This window comes from Muscardinus avellanarius (genome assembly GCF_963383645.1).
Source record: "Muscardinus avellanarius genome assembly, chromosome: X".
In the NCBI taxonomy this organism is placed as follows: domain Eukaryota; kingdom Metazoa; phylum Chordata; class Mammalia; order Rodentia; family Gliridae; genus Muscardinus; species Muscardinus avellanarius.
In genome coordinates, this window is record NC_137792.1 from 10,489,269 (window position 1) to 10,502,195 (window position 12,927).

The 12,927-nt window shown below is 47.5% G+C and overlaps 1 protein-coding gene across 3 annotated transcripts in view; it reads left to right on the forward strand.

The window, feature by feature from the left end:
- Positions 1-2,810: 2,810 nt before the first annotated feature.
- TXLNG (taxilin gamma) overlaps positions 2,811-12,927 on the forward strand; it is a gene marked incomplete at both ends in the record, with an annotated part of 53,430 nt that continues 43,313 nt past the window's right edge. For 2 of the 3 annotated variants that reach the window (XM_080718735.1, XM_080718736.1), the window contains one exon: positions 2,826-2,927. In XM_080718735.1, coding sequence (XP_080574861.1) covers positions 2,826-2,927 — 102 coding nt within the window. Of the gene's footprint in view, positions 2,928-12,927 lie in introns of all 3 variants that reach the window. The other variant, XM_080718737.1, reaches the window with a different exon arrangement.

Sequence of the window (12,927 nt, forward strand, 5' to 3'; positions counted from 1 at the left end):
ATTATCATTTCTCTTGTGTGCACCTGTGTGTAGACACACATGTATTTGACAGAATGTCTATCAGCATATCTATATAGTTGTAGCATGTTGTGATATGATGCATCCCCAATCGTTCTGAAATGGATATGTGTGTAAATAAGTACAGTTATAATTTCTTTATTATTATTATTATTATTACTCTCGCGAACCGCGATCCTCCAGTCTCAGCCTCCCGAATGCTGGGATTACAAGCGTGCGCCACCACGCCCGGCTCTTTATTTATTTTTTGTGGCAATGGGAATTGAATCCAGGGGCTATTCTATCTCTAAGCTATACTCCCAGTTCTTATTTGTGTGGTACTGGAGATTGAACTCAAAGGCATTCTACTCCCAAACTATACCCCCAGCTGTGTGTGTGTGTGTGTGTGTATGCGTGTGTGTACGCATGTGTGTACGCGTGCGTGGCTCACTGGGAGCTGAACCAAGAGGCATTCTACCTCTGAGCTACACCCCCAGCTCAATTTTATTTATTTCGAAACAGGGTCTCACTAGGTTGGGGAGGGCCTCGCTAAATTGTTGAGGCTGGCTTTGAACCTGCAATCCTCCTGCTGGAATTACAAGCATGCACCACTACACCTTGCTCTGATTTATTTTTTCTAATAGTGTGAATTGAACCCAGTGACATCTATCACTGAACTATATCCCCAACCCTTTTTATTTGTAAATTTGTAAATTTTGATTTTTTTTTTTTTTTTTTTTGTGGTACTGGGGTGGAACCCAGAGGCTTTCTACCCTCCGGGCTATACTCCCAGACCTATTTATATTTTATTTGGAAGCAGGGTCTCACTAAGTTGCTGAGAGCCTCACTCAGTAGCTGAGGCTGGCTTCGAACCTGCGTGATCCTCCTGTCTCAGCCTGCCAAGTGCTGGGATTACAAGCGTGCGCCACCACGCCCGGCTGAAATTTTGAAATTTTGAGATTGCCTCAGCTGTCCTTGAACTTGGACTACACCTGCCTCGGCTTCCAGAATTACTAGAATTATTGGTGTACGACCCCCCCCCCCACCCAATATCTCTTTATAAACATACTCTAGGGCACTTTAAATTTTTTTCCCCTCAGAGCATGGAAGGCATGGTGCCTCACGCTTGTAATCTCAATTCTTGGAAGGCTGAGACAGGAGGATCACAGGTTTGAAAGCCATCCTCAGCAATTTAGTGGGGCTTCCAGTATCTTAGTGAGACCTTATTTCCAAATAAAAAATAAAATAGCCTGGGGATGTAGCTCAGAGGTAGAATGCTCCTTGTTCAACTCCCAGTACTAAAATAAAAAATAAATAAAAATAAAAAATAAAAAAGATTTTCCTCAGCCGGGCATGGTGGTGCCTGTCTGCAATCCCAGTACTTGGGAGGCTGAGACAGGAGGATCACAGGTTCAAGGCCAGCTTGAGCAATGCAGTAAGACAGCAACGTAGTAAGCCCTTGAGTAGTAATGCCCCTCCTGAGTTCAATCCCTCATACCATAAATAAGTAAATACAAATAAGTAAGTAAAAGCCGGCCGTGGTGGTGCACGCTTGTAATCCCAGCATTTGGGAGGCTGAGACAGGAGGATCACGGTTCGAGGACAGACTCAGCTATGACTCAGGGAGGCCCTTTGCAACTCAGTGAGACCTTGATTCAAAATAAAGAATAAAAAAAACAGGGCTGGGGCTTTAGCTGAGGGTAGAATGCCCCTGGGTTTCACCCCCAGTACCACAGGGAAAAAAAAAAGGGGGGGGGGAAAGAAAAGGGCGGTGGGTGTAACTCAGAGGCAGAATGCCCCTGGGTTCCATCCCCAATATTCCCTCCCCTGTCCCCCCTCCCCAACCACTACACCACCACCACCACCACCACCACCACCACCACGCCGCTGAAGCGCGCACGCGCAGGACACTGTCAGGATTTCATGGTGGATTGTGACTTTTAGAAGTTTAGCCACTGAAGACCTGGTTCCATCAGACAGAAATCAAGAGTATTCCTGAGGGGAGCCCCCGGCCACCATATCAAGAAAAAGAACTGATTTGGCAAACCAAGTCCGTTAAAATTTTTAAGCAATGAAACGAATGGTGAAGAAAGAACAGAAATTAAGTTCCAATCTAAATGCAGAGATTGCTAGAAAGCGGGACGGTTCGCCTCCGAATGAACTCGGGATAGCCCCAAAGTGTGCTAACTCTGGTTGAGGAACCGGACTCGAGGGTGGAGGGGGCAAATATCCAAGCCCAAAGCCTCCAATTCTGAAGCCATTAATTCAGCTCCCTCGCTGGAAATCGCCAAGTACTTCCCCTTATTCCCAAATCACCGAGAAAAACAAAAACAAAACTAAAAGCATAATAAGCGGCCCCTGATTCTGTCCTTTTTAAAACACTGGAACATTTAAAAACTTTTCCTAAGGATAGTAACAGTTACCTTCCGGTACTTAGACACCGCCCCTAGAAACTACAAATCCCAGTGGGCTGCACCCACGGCACAAGTGGGTACTCTCAGAACACCGCATTACGATCCAATCCCCGCCCAGCTCCGCCGGCCGTGGCCGCGCAGCCTTCTGGAACTTGTAGTCCGCTCCGGAGTCCCTGTCCTGGTCCGCGCAGACTCGCCTGGCCTCTGTCCGCCCTTCGGCCCCTGCAGAAGCCCAGCCCAGGTCTCCCTGTTCCCCACCCCCATCGCGCTGCTTTCCCGTGGGGGCCAACCTCCTCCGGTCACGTGAGAGCCGGGCTCGCGGCGATTGGCCGTGACGTTTGGAGGCGGGTCGCAAGGCCCTGCGAGGTTCCGTGCCCCTTGTCGGGCTGCTTGTTTAGCTGCTGCCGTCACCTCATGGCGACGCGGGTTGAGGAGGCAGCGCGGGGAAGAGGCGGCGGCGCCGAGGAGGCGATCGAGGCCGGACAGGGCGGACGGCGACGCAGCCCACGGCAGAAGGTCAGTCAGAGGGACACCTTCGTTGTTGCTGGGCGGCGGGGGATGCTCGGCTACCTTTTTCGGGGTCCACCTCTTCTCTCACCCCGGTTACCTTTAGCTATGGGACGAACATCCGGCCCTTTTCCCTCCTGGGGGTGACGACAGTTGGAGCAGGTGGGGGGGGTGGGACCGGGATGGATGAGGTGAGAAGGGACGATGGTTGGGGTTTCGGGGCACAGGGCCGGGGGGATGACGGAGGGCAAGGTGCACCCGGGTCTGAGGGGGTAGGGGCACGAGGCGGGGGCGCGCCAGGTGTGACAGCCACGTGCGGCCGGCGCCGCGGGGCTCCCGGCGCCAGGTGTTTTCTCTCCCCACCCCTGGGGTCGCGGCACCGTCCTCTCCGGGCGCCGCGGTCTGGGGGTTCACGGGGGTTGCGGGCTCGCCTCTTTGCGCCCGGCAGGTGCGCAGGGCGCGCTGCGGGGCGCTCCGGGGCCGCTCTGACGAGGCTGTTGCGCAGTAAGATAACCGCGCGGGAGCCGGGGCTGCGCTTCGCCCCCCTTCCCCCGCTCCCCTGCGCTCCCCGCCACTGCGCGGGCGGGCGGGGAGCGCCGCGGGGCTGATTGCCGGGGGCGCCGGGCGGTTGGCACCCAGGCCCCGGGGGCTGCTCCCTAGGCACCGCGGTCACGGCTGCACGTGGGGCCGGGGATGGGGAGGTGATGCTGAGGACCTCGGTCCCGCAGAGTTGGGAGCAGCATCGCCCCGATAGCCAGGCTTCTCGGTCCTGCAACCCCCCCTTCCTTTCTTTCCTTTTTCCATTTTAATTTGGTAAGCAGAAACTTGAGCGCCTTCCCGACCCAGGCAGGCCTTGGTCTTTCTTAATCTGGGAGACAGACTGGACCGTTCCCCTTGCCTTACTTGACTCACGTCAAGGAGTTTTCAATGTCTCCCTGGATACAGGAAAATCGAGACCTCTTTCAGAATGGGAGAATTCCACTTGTTCTGGAGCTCAGTGGGTGGAGTTTGAAAAAGATTGCACAACGAATAGGGAACAGGGCCCCGGAACGGAGGATTGCAGGGGAATGGGGCCGGGGAGGTGGAAACCTTGCCTTTTTTTCTTGCAGGTGAACGCATCGGAGCTAGGAGCTTGGACGTCCACTTGATCACACGGGGCTATTTAATGTTATTTACTTATGTATTGGGCTAATCTTAAAAATCGCTCCTGTATGAAATTACGAAATAATATTTTTCTAATGCGATTCATGAACTTCAAAAGGGAGAACAAAGATCTGGTTTGGGTTTCAGCCTAGTGTCAAGAATTGGCTTTGGGAGGGAGGCTGTTTCTGAGGTCAGGTGTTTTCCTGTCTCTGTGTAAGGGTGTTACTATTTCTCAATTATCCTCCTCTTTGTATTCTAAAGGAAAGCTTAGTGCTTATAGGCCTGAAAATGAATCTGTGGAGCCAGTGTACTTTAGGGATTCAACACTGTCACTTTGGACACTTGACATATTCCCCGAGGCGGGGAAGCCAATCTCAGTGTTTGATTTCATAGGTTCCCCAGGGGAGAACTCTGATAAAAAGCCACTGCGATTGAGGACATAAGTGCCCTTTTATACCACTGGGATAAGGACAAAAACTCATTGAATTAGGAACTGAGGTTTAATCAACTAGCATTATAAACGACAAAGGTAAGAGGTAATAACCTTTGAGGTACCCAGCTCTGGCGCATATAAAATGAGTAGTCATATGTGTGTCTGTTGGTCTCCTTGTTTACTTACTTTGTGTTCTTTCTTTGTTCATGCTTTTCTGAGAATCTTTTCCCCCTTGATTTCCAGCTGAATATGGCATGGAATCGAAATCCATGGTTAAATATTAATTTTTGAATTTTCATAAAAAATTGGATAGCTTGGATCTGCAAAAATCATTTTTTAGTTTCTTATGACCTTTACATTTTTTAAAATTTCCTCTAGATGGGTATACATTATCAGGCATCCCAGGCATTTTTAGAACCTCAAATTCATTCACTTGACTTTTTTTTTTCAGTGCTGGGAATGAAACCCAGGAGCATTCTATTTTATATTCTTTATTTTGAAACAGTGTCTCACTAAGTTGCTGAGGGCAACTTTTTTTTTTTTTTTTTGCAATACTAAGGATTGAACCCAGTGGTGTTCTACTACTGAGCTACCATTTCATTTTTCTTTATTCATTTATTTGTGGTACTGGGAATTGAAGCCAGGGGCATTCGACCTACAAGCTACATCCCCTCCCCTACTTTTTACTCGTTACTTATTTTTTATTTTTATTTTTTAAATTTTTTTTAGGGCAGTACTAGGGATTGAAGCCAGGGGACTTCTACCTCTGAGCTATACCCCAGCCCTATTTTTTATTCTTTATTTTGAAACAGGGTCTCACTGAGTTGCAAAGGCCCTCACTAAGTAGCTGAGGCTGTCCTCTGGTCTCAGCCTCCCAAGTGCTAGGATTACAAGCATGCGCCACCACGCCTGGCTTTTTATTCTTTATTTTGAAACAGGGCTCACTAAGTTGCGGGGGGCCTTATTAAGTAACTGAGACTGTCCGGAACTGTGATCCTCTGGTCTCAGCCTCCTGAATGCTGGGATTACAAGCGTGTGCCACCGCATCCGGCTGGCATTCTACTTCTGAGCTACACCTTCAGCCCTTTTTTATTTTCTTATTTTTTATTTTTTGTATTAGGGATGGAAGCCAGGGGCAGTCTACCACCGAGCTACACCCCCAGCCCCACTTTTTATTCTGTATTTTGAAACAGAGTCTCACTGAGTTGCAAAGGCTGTCCATGAACTGCGATCCTCCTGTCTCAGCCTCCCAAATACTTGTTTTGTCTTGAAAACAGGGTCTCACTAAGTTGCCGAGGCTGGTCATGAACCTGAGGTCCTCTCGTCTCAGCTTTCCAAGTATTGGGATCACAGGCAGACACCACCATTTCCAGTCATTATATACCTCTTATTTTTGTATGTGTACGTGTGTATGTGAGGTACAGGAGATTGAACCCAGAGGCATCCTACCTCCTCCGAGCTCTACCCTAGCCCAATTTTATTATTTTTGAAACAAGGTTTCCTTAGGTTTTTATTTTACTTCCAATTTTGAGACCAAGTCTCGCCAAGTTGCTCAGGCTGCCATGAATTTGCCATCCTCCTGCCTCAGCCTCCCTAGTTAAAGGCATGTGTCTCCAGGCTCAGCACTGGAGGGAAACCCAGGGGCATTTTACCTCTGACCTACACCTCCAGCCCTATTTTATTCTTTCCTTTGAAACAGGTTCTCACTGAGTTACGAAGGGCCTCACTGAGTTGCTGAGGCTGGCCGCGAACCCGCTATCCTCCTGTCTCAGCCGCCCAAGTACTGGGATCACAAACATGCGCCGCCCCGCCTGGATTGCATTAACTCTTCGAGCATCACTCAGGTGCGGTAGAGAAGGCCGGCCAGCTGTCGTTGCCCTCATTTATGGATGACTGCTCAGCAAGGTCAAGTGACTTGCCTAAGGGGTAAAGCCGAGTCTGGAACCCAATACCCTTTCATCTACAGTGCAGTAATAAGTAGTGTAGTAGTGGGTAAATAGGATGGATTTTAGAGTCAAGACTCTTGGCTCTCTGCCATTTACTAGCTGTGAAACCCCGGACAAGTTTCTCAATCTGCAAGCCTCAGTTGCATCGTCTTAAAGTGGGGATGATGCTAATAGCACATCAGAATTACTGCGAAGAGTGAGAGGTGGCGTGACATTCGGCACAGTGTAGAAGTTTACATGTTTTGGAGGGGAGATTTTATATATATATATATATATATATATATATATATATATATATATAATTTATTTTCTTTTTTGGCATTGGGAATTGAATCCAGGGACAGTCTACGTTTTAGGTATTCTCCTAGCCCTTTTTTATTAAAATAAATTTTTTTTTTTATGGTACTGGGGCTGGAACCCAGGGATATTCTATCTCCATCCAAGCTACACCCTCAGCCCTATTTTTTATTCTTTATTTTTATTTTTCTATTCTTTTTTGCGGTAGTGGGGCTGGAACCCAGAGGCATTCTACGTCCATCCGAGCTACACCCCCAGCCCTATTTTCTAGTCTCTATTTACTTTTTTTTCTTTTTTCTTTCTTTTTTTTTTTTTTTTTTTTTTTTTTTTTGCAGTACTGGGGCTGGAATCCTGGGGCATCCAAGCTACACCCTCAGCCCTATTTTTTATTCTTTATTTTTATTTTTATTTTTTTGTGGTACTGGGGGTAGAACCCAGAGGTTTTGTACCTCCGGGCTTTACTCCCAGCCCTATTTTATATTTTATTTGGAAACAGGGTCTCACTAAGTTTCTGAGAGCCTCACTAAGTAGCTGAGGCTGGCTTTGAACCTGCGCGATCCTCCTGTCTCAGCCTCCCAAGCGCGGGGATTACAAGCGTGCGCCACCACGCCCGGCTCTTTTTTTTATTTTGAAACAGGGTCTTGCTGACAGTCTTGTTAAGTAGCTGAGGCTGCCCAGCAACTTGATTAGACCTTCAGCTACTCAGTGAGACCCTGTTTCAAAATAAAAACTAAAAAGGGCTGGGGGTATAGCCTAGAGGTGGAATGCCCCCCTGGGTTCAATCCTCAATACCAAAAAAAAAAAAAAAAAAAAAAAAAAAAAGAGTTGCTAAGGCTAGCTACAAACCTGTTAATCTTTTTTCTCATCCTCCCAAGCACTGGGGTTATAGGCAGGTGCCACTGTGTCTCTTTGAAAGATGTATTTCTCTCGCTTTTAGGGTATAATTGATTTTGTAAGTCCATTTTCCACCTTTCAGATTCTCCTTTCTCAGGATCTCTTGGTGGTAGACGTAAGGAGAATTAGTTGGACAGGAATATGGGGTAGGGAAGCAACCATTTTATTAAACTTCTTTTTCTCCCCATTCGCCAGCTTCATGAGCTTCCACTTTTCTGGCACAGATCTTAAGTAACGGGAAGCAAAGTGACTTTCCATATTGCCAAGCTTTGGTAAAGCTTATTTCTTTGTGGAAGTCAAACTGGAAAAGCAGTAATGTAAGCAGACCACTTACAGCATATTCCTCCTAGAAATGCCACATTTTCATAGGATGCCACATTTCTTTTATTTTTTGCTACCCAGAGTCATTGTACCTCTGAGCTACATCCCCGGACCTTTTTCTTTTTTCTTTTGAAACAGGGTCTTGCTAAGTTGCTGAGGCTGGCCTTGAACCTGTGATCCTCTTGTCTCATCCTCCCAAGGACTGGGATTATAGGCATGTGTCACTCTGCCCAGCTTCTAATCTCTCTCTCTCTCTTTTTTTTTTTTTCCTGCAGACTGAACCCAGGAGCATTATACCTCCGAGCTACGCCTCTAGCCCCATTTTTTATTCTTTATTTTGAAATAGGGACTCAGTAAGTAGCTGAGGCTGGCTACGAACCCATGATCCTCCTTTCTCAGTCTCCCAAGTACTGGGATTACAAGCGTGCGCCTGGCTCTAATATCTCTTTAACTTTGCCAAGTAGGGAGTATCCTGAGACGCAGATAAGGCATCGGAAGCTCAGCCAAGAACAAGAAAATTTGCTTAAATAACAGTTTATAGCCAGTGCAGTTTGCCTGAAGTTGGTATATAATTGTGTAACTGATTGTACAGCAGATGACCCCTGACTGCATGGGCAGTTTCTTTTTGGGGGGGGGGTACTGGAGATTGACCTCAGAAACATTCTACCTTCAAGATACACACCCAGCCTTATTTATTTTTTATTTGAAAACTGGTGTCAGAGCTGGGTATGGTGGCACACACTTGTAATCCCAGTGTTTGGGAGGCTGAGACAGGAGGATTGTGGCTCCTGGACAGCCTCGGCTACTTAGGCCCTTTCCAACACAATAAGACCCTGTTTCAAAATAAAGAATAAAAAATAGGGCTGGAGTTGTAGCTCAGAGGTAGAATGGCCCTGGGTTTCATCCCCAGTACCACACCAAAAATAAATAAATAAATAAATATATAAATAAATAAGAAAGCAAGCAAACTGGGGTCTTGCTAAGTTGCCGAGGCTGGCTTTGAACCCGGGATTCTCTTAGCTCAGCCTCCCAAGTACTGATATCACAGGGGAGCACCATCACATTCGGTTCCCCCGGTCCTATTTTATTTATTTATTTTTTTTGTAACAGGACATTGCTAGGTAGCTGAGGCTGGCCTTGAACTTGTGACCCTCCTGTCTCAATCTCCCAAGTGCTGGGCTTACAGGCGTGCACCACCGCGCCAGCTCAGTTTGTTCCATAGTAAGTTTTAACTTAATAGCCCTAACTAATGCCTTTGCTTTTTTTTTCCTTTCTGACTGCTTCCCACATTCTTTTCATTAGGTTCTAACATGATGATGGAGTAACTTTTTAGTTAATATTATGAATGTTGTCTGTTACGATATGTCAAGTAAACCAGGTGCTGTGGTACATGCCTGTAATCCTAGAATTTGGGAGGCTAAGACAGGAGGATCGCAGGTTTGAGGCCAACCTCAGCGATTTAGCAAGAAAGATTCTCAGCAGCTTAGGGAGACCCTTTTTCAAAGTAACAAATAACAAGGGCTGGGGTATAGCTTAGAGGTAGGATGCCCCTGTCTTGAATCTCCAGTATCAAAAAAATAATATGGCCGGGCGTGGTGGTGCACACTTGTAATCCCCGCACTTGGGAGGCTGAGACGGGAGGACCGCACAGGTTTGAAGACAGCCTCTTAGTGAGGCTCTCAGCAACTTAGTGAGACCGTTTCCAAATAAACTATAAATAGGTCTGAGAGTATAGCTGGAGGTAGACAAGCCTGTGGGTTCCACCCCAGTACCTACCACACACACACACACACACAAAATTATGTAAATTATCATGTAATTTTAATGTAGTATTCCTCAACATTGAGAATTAGTGATGTTTAAAATGTTTCCAGGTGGGACATTTCCAGAAAAGACTAAAAATAGGCCAGGTGACCTTTACGATCTGTTCAGAACCAGAGAGTATATTTTTACGATTTACTTTCTAGTTGAAATTTGGGTTGGCATTTATAACTGCTTAAATTTTATTACTTGAAGAAAAAAGATACATAAAATGGCCAGTGTTGTCCTTCTCTACTCTCAAGATTTTTTCCCCTGTGGTGCTGGGGATTGAGCCCGGGGAGAGTCTGCCTCTGCGTTACACCTGCAGCCCTATGTTATTTTTTAATTAGAAGCAGGCTCTTGCCAGCTTGCCGAGAGGCTTGCTAAGTTGTCGCGACTGGCTTTGAACCCGGGATCCCCTTCTCAGCCTCCCAAGAACTGGGATTACAGGTGTGCACCACCACGCCCGGCTTATTATTCATTTACTCATTTATTGCTTTTGTGAGACTGGGGATTGAACCCAGGGTCATTGTACCTCTGAGCCACCCCCAGACCCCTATTTTTATTTTTTATTTATTTTTTATTTATTTTTTAAAATTTGGAACAGGGTCTTGCTAGCTTGCTGAAGGCCTCGCTAAATTGCTGAGGCTGAGCCGGGCGTGGTGGCACACGCTTATAATCCCAGCGTTTGGGAGGCTGAGACAGGAGGATCGCGGTCCGTGGACAGCCTCAGCTACTTAGCGAGGCCCTTTGCAACTCAGTGACACCCTGTTTCAAAATAAAGAATAAAAAAATCAGGTGTAAAGAATAAAAAAATAAAAAGCTAAGAGGTGTAGCTCGGAGGTCGAACGCCCCTGGGTTCCATTCCCGCCGACTCTGGCTTACAACAGTACTCCCACCTTAGCCTCCCAAGTACTGCGGTTGTAGCTGTGTGCTACCACTACCATCTTGTATCTTAGTGTGTGTGTGCTAGCGGAGGAGCCCAGGGCCTCGCGCATGCTAGGCAAGCACTCCAGGACTGAGCTGAACCCCAGCCCCTGTTGACTTGTATTCCGGGTGTTGGCTTTCCAAAGTGTCCCCAGAGTGACCTTCAGTATCTCCCACTTCCAACCCAGCAGTGTACTCTGGCTAATGTTTAGTTGCAAAATCACTTTTTCATTTTTCTTCTTTTCTCTTCTCTGAGAAAGGTCAAGGTAGAATGACTCAGTGAGAAAGACAGACCAGTATTTAGAAGACATTTCTTTCCTTTCTTTCTTTATTTGTGGTGCTGGGTATTACTGGACCAGGTCTGCTCCGTAGCAGTAATGCATATTCATTCCGTCTGATCTCCAACGGTAGGAGGCAGGCGCTATCTATACGTGCCCAGTTTCTAGGTGAAGAAACCCGAGACAGTAACCTCCCTGTGGCCACACAGGAGGTGGCTAAGTGATTTATTTAGAGCTCGAACTCCAAAGTAATCATCCGTTTTCCGTATGGCCTCGTGTTCTTTTGAACACTTTTGGGGGGTACTGGAGATTGAACGTGGAGCATTCAACCTCCGCCCTATTTCTTATTTCCAAACAGGACCTTGCGAAGTCGCTGAGGTGCGCCTTGCGCCGCCCGATCCTCCTCGCTCAGCCTCCCAAGGCCTGGGATCGCAGACGCTCACCACCACGCCCGGCTTAATCCTTTTTTGTGTGCATGGTACTGGGAATGGAAGCCAGGGGCATTCTACCTCCAAGCTACACTCACAGCCCTATTTTTTATTTATTTTGAAACAGGGTCTCACTGAGTTGTGGAGGGTCTCACTAAGTAGCTGAGGCTGGCCACGAGCCTGTGATCCTCCTGTCTCAGCCTCCCAAGTACTGGTGGCATGCGCCACCATACCCAGGTTTAACACCTTTTTTTTTTTTTTTGGTGGTACTGGGGGTGGTGCCCTGGGACTCTCTACCTCCGGGCTACACTCCCAGACCTATTTTCTATTTTATTTGGAAACAGGGTCTCACTGAGTTGCCGAGAGCCTCACTCAGTAGCTGAGGCTGGCCTCGAACCTGCGGATCCCCCTGTCTCAGCCTCCCAAGCGCGGGGATTACAAGCGTGCGCCACCTCGCCCGGCTGGTTTAACACATTTTTTAATGGTGCTGCGGATGCCACCCTGGGCCTTTTGTGTCATAGGCAAGTTCTCTGCCACGGAGCCGCATCCCCGGCCCAACTCACTCTTCCTCCATCCCTTCCTTTCTTGTCATACTTGCGATTGAACCCAGGGATATTCTACTTCAAGCTACACCCCAGCCCTATTTTTAATATTTATTTATTATTACTGTTATTATATTGTTTTGCAGTACTGGGGATGGAACCCAGGGGCATTCTACCTCTGAGCTACACCCCCTGTCCTATTTTTTATTCTTTTTTTTGAAACAGGGTCTCACTGACTTGCAGAGGGCCTCACTAAGTAGCTGAGACTGTCCTCGAACTGCGATCCTCCTGTCTCAGCCTCCCAAGTGCTGGGATTACAAGCGTGCGCCACCACGCCTGGCCTGGCAGTCATTTTTCAAAGGAACTGATGTTGTAGTAGATTTTTGTTACTGTGTAACAAATCACCCCAAAACTTAGTGGCTCGAAACATTTATGATGTCATGGTTTCCATTGGGTGTGTGTGTGTGTGTGTGTGTGTGCGCGCGCGCGCGCGTCCAGGCATCCAGGGCCTCACACATGCGAGGCCAGCTCTCTGTGGCTGAACCTGGCTGTGGTCTCCGGGCTGCATTCATGTGAAGGTTCGACCGGGAAGGATCCTCTTCCAGCTCCTCCTCCCGTGGTTGTTGGCAGGGTTCACTTCCTTGTGGGCTGCTGGACTGAAGCCTCAGTTCCTCCCGAGCTGTTGGCCCGAGGCCTCACTTGCTTCTTTGCCACAGGGGCTTTTCCAGAAGCCTCTCACAACACCGCAACTGGCTTCATTAGCTTAAGCAAAAGTGAGTGGCAGCGTGAGAGAAAAGGAAGTCAAAGTCTTCCTCGTGGTAGTCATGGAAATGGCATCCCCCCATCTTTTTTTGTTTTCTTTTGTGTTTCTGGGGATTGGACCTCTAAACTTTATACCTAGCTTTATTTCATTTATTTATTTACTTATTTACTTATTGTTGTACTGCGGTTGGAACCCAGGGGCCTTCTACCTCTGGGCTACACTCCTAGATCTATTTTA